The sequence below is a fragment of the Ostrinia furnacalis genome, unplaced genomic scaffold, assembly GCF_004193835.3.
Source record: "Ostrinia furnacalis isolate ACB-3 unplaced genomic scaffold, ASM419383v2 OfSCF2585, whole genome shotgun sequence".
Classification (NCBI taxonomy): domain Eukaryota; kingdom Metazoa; phylum Arthropoda; class Insecta; order Lepidoptera; family Crambidae; genus Ostrinia; species Ostrinia furnacalis.
Genome location: NW_021132824.1, coordinates 137,775 through 147,981, shown reverse-complemented (window position 1 = coordinate 147,981; position 10,207 = coordinate 137,775). Strand labels below are relative to the sequence as shown.

Sequence of the window (10,207 nt, the reverse complement as noted above, 5' to 3'; positions counted from 1 at the left end):
GTTCGTCAAAATTATTCACCTTTCGTTAGTAATAGCCACAAGCAATTGTTCTGTTGGTATTATGTACCTATATAGATAATCATTACAAATACATTAGTTTTACTTGCGTGAAGAGTTATAAAACGCCGCCTAATTATTTTTTTAATATATTTTCTAATTACCGTAAAGCTCAACTGGCAAAGAATGTACATGTCTTTTGGCATTAAGTTTGTCTTGTGTACCGATTTATGTGGCATTAAAGATTATCTGTTTAATAATTCGAGCTTGATAAATTCACGTAGACTAGCTACGAGCCAAGACTTGTATAAATCAACGATTAACTATTTAATGGTCGCATACTTGAAATGCTCAAACTAAATGCGGACCAGAGAGACCGCTTGGACAAATACTTAGTCGTTTTCTAAATTGTCCTGATACTTTATTTTTGTTCTATTTTAGAGTTCTAAAAGAGACTTGGCGGGTATGGTGTGTTGTTTATTTTTGAATGATTTATGTGATTTACTTGACTGTGATCAGAAATAATCACTGAGTTCTAGCATTAACCAAATGTTGAGACGAATTAAAAAAAAAAACTCCATGAACACTTTTATTAACTCATGAATCGTTGCTAAAAATAGTAAATTAATGAAGTGAAAGGATCAGAAAATGATCTATTTTCCAATATAGAGCACAATGTTTACTGTTGCGTGAAAATTTGTGTTATACCAAGTGACAGTTCAGCGACGCAGCTTGGTTCATCTATTATGCATGAAGATGCATGACAAGTTCTGCGCTATAATTTAGGTTAATTTGAATGACAAGTGAAATTTAAAATATATTTAAAATTGTCGTTTATCTAACCTTTAAAACTAAGTTTTGATGACCCTAGCAAAAGCAGTGCAACTTCAAACGCATTTCCATGGCCCTAGCCAGGCCTTCCCTTGCGGAAGCGACTTTAGACACAAGGAACGAGCTATCAAGTAAATATGTGAGCCATGGTCTGAAGTTTCTCGGACACTCTATTATGTTTTTTTTTCGGTTACGGTTTTCTGGTACTTATAATATTAGTGTTACTTAGTTTGGGACTAGATGGAGCAGTCTAAAATGTGGAAGAATATATGTAGATGCTCGTATTTCATTATTATGTTATTGACTTTTAAATATCTACTCAATGTAATAAATATTCTATTAAGTATATTATACTTTACTATTATTGAAGTCATTTAGATATGTCAACGTTAAATTGTGACCTCTGTCAGTTTATAAATAACGAGTTAGGCCCAGTTTTTTGATTCTTAGTTAAAATAACTAATTGTTAAATTTTGCTACTAATGGTTAAATATTAACAAAATGTAAACAAATAGTTACAAAATGTACTAAAAGTCAAGCTAACCATTGTTCGAAAAACATTTTTCTCTGATATTTAACCACTTGTCATTTGACATCTGTCAAATTTGACCATTGGTTATTTTAACTATGAATCAAAAAACCGGGCCTTAGATTGTAAAACTAACAGTGGGTTAGGTTAGATTGTAATTTAACTACAGATTATAATCTGACGTAATTCACAATTTTACGGTGACAGATACATAATTTATCTAGATAACAAAACAATTTGGAGCTGTGAAATATGTAATGAGAATTGTGACCAATAACTTAAAAACACTCATAAATGCCAAAATATTAGACGTAATTCAATAAAGTACGTATATTAATTTTATTGCTTCTGCTTTCACATAAATAAAATTAATACTTGTTCGTTTAATGCGATTAGTGAATTAATTGTGAAATAGAAATATAACTTTTCGATTAATATATGGACCGCTTTATGAATAGAAGTCTTTTATCATAGATTAAAATAAATTATTGTTTTATTATAACACGTGTCTTGTTTTGAGCATTTATTTGCATACTGTAAAATTAAATTAGAATTTATGATTGTGCTAGTGGCTGCCTAAGACTTTTTTACGAGGTTTGGTTGCCATTAACAAAAAAAAACTTTTTACAAGCTTTTGTTTAATTCATTCTGTGTAAAATAGGTTTTGTGTTCCGTTATCTTAATTCTTCAAAGTTTCATTAATCTCAATAAAGACGATTTCTGAGGCGTGAATCGTCCATTTTACAGCTTTTACATTAATCAATATTCTCTGACTATTACTAAAAAGTGTGCACTAACAATACTAATGGACCTATTTATACCTCATAGGATCAAAAATCTTTTAAATCCATAAATAACATTTTTATATCAGCTTTTCTATATTATTTATTACAGTAACTAAGCTACTAAAACAAAGATGCTAACATTTTGATATAATTTCGTACTCGGTTCTCTAGAAATATCGCTCCAGAAATAACCGAAACTATTTTAACGACGCTCACAATAGACGTCGTGATTTGTACCGAAACTTTGATATTTGCGTATCGAAATGTAAATGACACTATGATATCGTCCCGCCTGTGCGGAAAGCGGAGCGGGCGATAACGCGAGCGTTCACCGAGGATGCTAGGTATTTCTAGAAGACGCAATAGAAGTTAACACAGTAGGCGCTCTTAGAGAGTGAGCCAAAAGGCGCCCCTTTTGCATGGTTACGAGTAGACGGCGCGGGCGAAGAAATGCCTAAAGATTCAAAGCGGAGCGGGCGATAACGCGAGCGTTCACCGGTGATGCTAGGTATTTCTAGAAGACGCAGTAGAAATTAGCTTAGTAGGCGCTCTTGGAGAGTGATCCAAAAGCCGCCCCTTTTGCATGGTACGAGTAGACGGCGCGGGCGAAGAGATGCCTAAAGGTTCAAAGCGTAGCGGGCGATAACGAGAGCGTTCACCGAGGATGCTAGGTATTTCTAGAAGCGTGGAAATTCATACAGTAGGTGGTTTTAGAGAGTGGATTTGGACTCTAATAAAATGGCGCGAGGGATGTAACTGTTACTGTGCACATCAACAACGCTTCTTCAACCCGTCTACGCGTCTGGCCAGCGAGAGGAGAATAGGCCTAAATGGCAGTGGACACAAATTTCTGTAGATGAAAATGAGCAATGAACACGCTCAAGCTAAAAATCTTAATTCAGAAGCCGGGTGTAAATGACCTGATGATGATGAGCTACGTAGATTTTTTACGTCGTTATAAATGCTACTTATTGTTTTGGTTCAAGATTGGTATTGCATATCATATTGCATTGGTTCGGTCTAGACATGATAATTGCTTGCCTAATGTAGCTCATAAAGCTTGATTGTCTTCTTCTTCTTAAACATGATCAACTCAAAAATATCAAAGTCCTTGAGGCTATTGACGGGAAGATAAGGATTGCTGTTCACAGCCATAACAACCAACCCTACTGATAATACAGCCATTATGTACTAGCTGAGAGAGATATTGTTATTATCTACAGCCTAACTAATAGACATATTGTATACGATTATAGTTTTATTTATTTGATTCTATGCGCATATTTTTATCAATAAATTCTCTGATGTTGTAGGTACGTACATAATATCATGTTGTTACATCAAGTTAATGAAATTAAAAAAAAGTTGGGTTTATGACAAAGAGTGTAAATGTAATCTATGATGAAGGGTGCTTACCTAAAAGATGCTTATGCCCGTTTTGACCATCAATCCCTAATTTTTAAGTGACCTCTATGGTAACACATAACAGGAATTTTGTTTTCAAAGGGGTTACTTAAAAATTAGAGATTGATGGTGAAAACGGGCATTATGGGTTTTAATAACCCTTGGGTTGAGGTTGTAAAAATTCGGGAACACTGACTGACATGTCGCCTCTCTGTACGCGTTATAAAAGTACGACAAGCATATTTTTTAGCTTAGGCACCGCGAAGGGTTAACGCATTCTTTTGAAATGGTTGGTGTAATTGTTCTATTTGAATTGTCAAAGTATTTATAACAATTACTATAGAATGCATTTTATCATGCCCGTCATCTTGACTGGATAGGGTCGTTACGTAGCAGGTGCTTTATAGACACCTGACCTTTATAGACCTGCAAGCTTTCAAGAGGAGAGCGTATCTTTATCTTAAAGGCCGGCAACGCACCTGTAACGCCCCTGGGTCTGCGGGTGTCTATGGGCGACGGTAATCACTTACCATCAGGTGATCCGTCTGCTCGTTTGCCTCCTATCACATAAAAAAAACCTGCTGTATGAACAGACTCTATGTTACATCCTTCGTATAAAAGGGATCTCCGTGTTTTTTATGTTTGTTACATAAAAATATAAGTCATAATTTACACACAAGGATAACACAGTGTGCGTTGAACTTTGACCTCATAATCTTGTAAATGATAATGTGTAACTATGGGCTAAAGTTATTTATTCAACCAAATTATATGGAATGGAATAACAGCTCGGAGTTTCCCTGCGTGATCGAATCAGAAATGAGGAGATCCTTAGGAGAATCAGAGTGACTGACATAGCCCGCAGAATCGCTAAAATCAAGTGGCAGTGGGCGGGGCACATAGCTCGCAGAGCTGATGGCCGCTGGGGCAGGAAAGTTCTTGAGTGGCGACCACGAGCGTGGCCAGGCCTCCCACTAGGTGGACCGATGATCTGGTGAAGGTCGCGGGAGGCGTCTGGATGCGAGTGGCGCAGGACCGGTCTTTGTGGAAATCCTTGGGGGAGGCCTTTGTCCAGCAGTAGACGTCTTTCGGCTGAAACGAACGAACGAACGATATACAAAATATATTTTTCTAACTACTCGTATTTACCATTGATACAGTACAGTGGGATTATTATTTTCACTTGGCCTGTATTGTGCTACTCTTAGGTATAAGTCTCCCCTGTCTCCTCTAATAATCCCTGTTGAGGGATAAAATCCGTCAATCCTTAAAACATCTCAGAATTCGGGTTGAGAGGGATACAGGTGGAAAATCCATTGACATGGATTGATGGTGATATTTACTAATAACGAGAGAATTTTATGAAATATTTCATAACCAATCTATATACAGGTTGTCTAGATTTCGCTTCATGACTATGTTTGCTTGAACGCGCTAATCCCAGGAACTACTAGTCCGATTTGTTGGATAGCTCATTTATCGAGTAAGGTTTTAGGCTATACAACATCACACCCTACAGCCAATAGGGGCGGAGCAGTAAAGAAAAATGTTTCAAAAACGGGAAATATTATTCAAACTATTTTCACGCGTACGAAGTCGCGGGCACAGCTAGTTATTTATGAGTTTTGTGTGGAATCCATCTTGCTATGCTATTAATCATTACTGTTTTTCTCCCATTTATTAACTTTAAATGGATAATTATATACGATGTTTTCTTAATTGGCAATTATGTAGCCATCTGTTTTTGTCATAAATACAAAATACCTTGAAATAATAAAATACTGATCAATTTATTGTCACATTGGTGTCACGATCCCAGACAGTCTACGATAACGGCACATTATGTAGTTTAATCTTAATATGGCCACAGAACAGGCAATTTAAAAGCGTTGTTTATTTTAATATTAACCGTGTGGGTTGTAATGTAACCGAGGTGTCAGTTTTAACGAGCCGTGTCTGAGCGTCTGTAATGGTTCATTTCAGGATCTAATCCAAAGGCGATTAGAGGGAACGGCGCGTGAACGCTTGACGTGCATTTTTTTGAAAAACCGCCCCTTATTACAGCTTACATTTAAGATAACGCCATGGTTAGCTTGATGTGCCGTCATCTGTACTTAAAGCTTTGAAGGGCAAAAGTTGACTTTTTTTACTACAAATGAATTTAACTGATAAACATTGCAGCTTTAATCGCTATTCGCTACTCGCTACCACCGCGAACACCTGGTTACTACTTGAATAATATTTATCTAAAAATCTTATTATAATAAACGATATTTTTATCATTTGCACAGTTGCAAATGTATAAATAAGCTGCATACAGAAGACCATTGTAAAAGAGTTCCATAGTGGGAAAAAATATGTCAGCAGCTCTATAAAATGTAGGTATTTGTAAGACCATTCTTATGCGATTTAACAATGTGTTGTTGTAATAGCGACAAAACTCAAACAGACCATATTTTTAGCATAATACCTATTCGTATTTATTTTCAATAACTAAAATGGTTTTTCAAGATTAATCGTTTCCGAAGAAACAAGATTTTTTGCATTCATTCAATTTAGTACACGTTGTATTTGTACCGTATTTAACGAAATCGTCCTACAAAATAAGATATACACGCCTCACTAACTTACTTAAACACAGCATCGAATGTGAATATTTATAATATACAAATCTACGAAGGCCACTGCTCGTGTTAATGAGTTTAATCTAATTTTGATTGATCATTGTCACCTACAGATAACATGTAATTCATATGATCGTCGATTTTAACATCTGACATTTCCTTATTACTATATCTATTTGTTAAATAAAACAGGCGGAATATTTTATAGCAAATTTNTCAAAAACAATACTTGTCAAAAAAAACAAGTCTCGCAACTCAGTTGTTCTACGGTAAAAAGTTGTGAGATCCATGTAATACCAAGTCCAGGCCAGGAAATCTTTAACGTTTTACATAAATATATTGACTTGGCCATCGCATGAAAACACGTGTAAATTAAATTATTTAGTGCGATGGCCAAGTCAATATATTTATGTAAAACGTTAAAGATTTCCTGGCCTGGACTTGGTATTACATGGATCTCACAACTTTTTACCGTCGAACAACTGAGTTGCGAGACTTGTTTTTTTTGACAAGTATTGTTTTTGAAGGGATACCATTTTCTCCATGAGTAATGGATCGCAGAACACTACACAATCAGTGTGTTTTTAGCAGTATGAAACACAGAAAACTCTACTCCACAAAATTAACTATAACCATTAGTGTCAATAAAACTTACACATAATATTGATCTGGATCCTCTTGCTCACTGAGGGAGGGACGCCGTTCGTAGCTATACATAGATAAGCGCCCGACGCCGCTCGCTCCACCCCGGTTAGGTTTAACCAGTCGCCAGTCCATTTTGATACTGCAACAATAAGAGATAACTGTAGTTATGGACGAACATTTTGATGAGGAACTCTTTTCCTGCATCACACCTAATAAAGTGATGATCAGGCCGATGGTGGAAAGAAATTCACTTGGAATCCTTAAGCACAGAGGAACACAACAATACTGTTAACATTGTTGTTACGCTGAAAGGCTTAGTTAAGAAGGTGGCACTCATGAACGTCAAAATATAGTAGATAATAAAAAAGAAAAGGTAGCCCTTTGTGGGGCAATTTACATGTCTCCTTATCTTTTGGGCCCTACTAGGTCAGGCAGACTTAGAATAAGCTGTATCCTAACCAAACCAAGCTGAACTTTTGCCCCCACTGGAAATTGAACTCGGGATCGCTGGGTCTGAAACAGGTGCTCTTAACACTAGACCACAGAGGCAAACACCATTTAGAACTGACTGTCATGAAACTCAATAAATGATTATACAACAATATAGTATGAAAAGAATTCATAATGCTTTATTGCTTTTTTGTGTATAATGTCACGTTACGAGTTTTCTCCCTACTGGATAATCAAGTTAATGTTGTTTCTACTGGGAGATTGTTTTATGGAAACACATGGTTCACGGAAAATCACTTGAAAGGAGAGATAATTCACCGGAAAAACAACCGAGTAACGTCAAAATATTTCGGTGGTATTACAAGGAATTTATTTTCTTGGATATTCGTACTTATACGGAAAATATACCCATTTTTTATGCATAACAAGGCAGTCAATAACCACAATCGCACCTGATGTTAAGTGGGATGCAGTCTAGGATAGTACATATCTGCCCTGTAAGTGCCTATTCACTCTCGCCTTGAAAACGCCCGGATCTCACTAATCTTGCAGACAATATTATAATATCCGAAGCAATTTCATTTTAACGACGTTTTAATTTTTAAAAACCGATAAAAATAAAATTGCAATGGAATCAGAAACACATAAAAGCTCTAATGATTACTAACGAGTGGATCTCGTTCCCAATACGGATCCGGGATGGGATTTCTTTGTTCCGTTTTTGTGAGGAACCCTAATGACGGGTATTGCGTTGCTATAAGCCCGGATGAGCCAATCGATTCCTGGCTCCCGGTAGGGTGACCAGGTATTGAATTTAAAATCATAAAGGCTACAACCCCTTGAATATTTGACAGATTTTGGATGTGTAGGGAATTGCAGTCTTGTCAGAACTCTGGATAAGACCATCGAGAGTAGTCAAGAAATTATAATTTGGTAGTTTTTTTATGCTAGACAAGGCAGGTATTTGACCGCAATCGCACCTGGTGTAAAGTTATTAAAGATACTTAGGTAAGTATTTCATAAATGTCGCATTGAGACCCGTGTTTCTCTATTTTACTTGAAAAGGAACGCGAAAGTTTAAAATCTATAATATAGATTATCTATGAAAGCGAAAGGTCGCTGACTGATTGACTGACTGACTAACTCACTCATTACGAAATCTCAGAAACTGCAAGTGGTAAGAGTCTCACATTTTGCATGGATTTAACAAAATTCAACCCCTAAGGGGGTAAAATGGGATCCACGCGTACGAAGTCGCGGGCGGCCGCTAGTTTTATAATTATTAAGATACAATACACAATACAATACAAAAAAAAATATCTGCTTTGAGTACCTACGAGGTAATTGATTTATTGACTTGAATAAAGACAATGTATTTAGTAAGTCCTAAGCAAATGTTTAATGTCTTCGACAGTAAACGGAACCGGACGACATCCATACGACGCCGGAACGGATCTAGTCATAATAATAAATAAAAAGAACAGTCATAAATAGATCCATATCTATAATTACTCCTTTTTGTCTCCACGAGGATCTTAAGTTACTATTAACGGTGATAAGCTTATTATTTGGCTCCTGCTATGGTAACCAAACATTTTCTATTTTTGTTTTAATAAGGACGGACTCTAAGGATTTTCTTCATTTTTATAACTTTGAAAAGGGTAAAAGGAAGCTAGATTTTGGTAAAATACTGCAAGCAAAGCATTTTCTATTAAATTGCACAAATATAATAATGTTTACTCTACATTTAACGTGTTTTCTCGCACTGAATATCTAACTACCTTGTGGATTTAAGTCTATTAAGTTGTTTAGATTCCACCGAAAATTCGGTTCGTAAAATACCGTGAAACTCAATAACCTTTCATGTGGTTACATTACGTCCGTCCCGCAGGCACAATTGGCCCGGCGAAAGTAATTCGACGCAAGTAGCCGATATCACTTAATCGAACGGTTAATTGATCAAATTAATCGGTTTCGGCCGCGGCACGGTCGGTTGGGAGAGATCATTTAGGATAATTTATTGTTCTGCTGAAAAGATTTAGGATTCATTGTGTACGATGTGCTGAGGATGTGATGGTCATTGTGAAATGGATCAAGGAACAATATTACTATTCAAGTGGCAGTATTTTTATTTTCAATATATTTTTATTATAGCTCGTAGAGCTGATGGCCGCTTGGGCAGGAAAGTTCATGAGTAACGACCACGAGCCGGAAGACGTAGCGTAGGCAAGCCTCCCACTAGGTGGACCGACGATCTGGTGAACGTCGCGGGAGGTGCCTGGATGCGAGCGGCGCAGGACCGATCTTTGTGGAAATCCTTGGGGGAGGCCTTTGTCTAGCAGTGGACGTCTGTCGGCTGAAACGAACGAACGATCGATGCAAGACAGTTCTTCAGCATATTTTTTATTTCAACTACTTTTTTGTATTACAGCACAAATGACAAAAATATAACATCCCTCTCCTCGTGATAAATGTTCTACCCTTCAATGTAGAGTAAAATTTTGAAACGTGTACAACTTTTCAGTCAAATTTTCCCACTAATGAAGTCGCAGGCACTAGTAATTATTTATGTATTAATGCAAAATTATTTTTTTCATTTCCACAAAAAGAACACACTTCTCCCAACTTTTCTCTAATGAGTTACAAACTCCCAAAAATACAAAGATAAGTGTAATTTTATTATTTTCGTTACAGAAGTTATTTCATTAGTATTCCAGTGTAGGAATAAATAATTATTTATTTGAAACTGTAAGCTCATGTAGGCCAAACAAAACGAAACCGAGCAAAGTTGCGAGCTGTCGGCAACTTTCGGTTGTCAACGCTTTAACATGCACATGAATTCTGTGCCAAATAAACATATTTTAATATGGAGTGTGCATTTGTTTTGCCGTAATGAGACTTCGTAGTTGCAAGACAGGTTGGAAATAATTTGAATATTCAGT

At 36.4% G+C, this 10,207-nt stretch overlaps 1 protein-coding gene across 1 annotated transcript in view; it reads right to left on the bottom strand.

Annotated features, from left to right (window-relative positions):
* Window positions 1–6,248: 6,248 nt before the first annotated feature.
* LOC114355943 (neurotrimin) overlaps window positions 6,249–10,207 on the bottom strand; it is a 63,560-nt gene continuing 59,601 nt past the window's right edge. The window contains exons 5-6 of the mRNA XM_028308995.1: window positions 6,826–6,954; window positions 6,249–6,277 (exon numbers count right to left, since the gene is read on the bottom strand). Of these exons, the coding sequence (XP_028164796.1) occupies window positions 6,249–6,277; window positions 6,826–6,954 (158 nt within the window). The remainder of the gene's footprint in view (window positions 6,278–6,825; window positions 6,955–10,207) is intronic.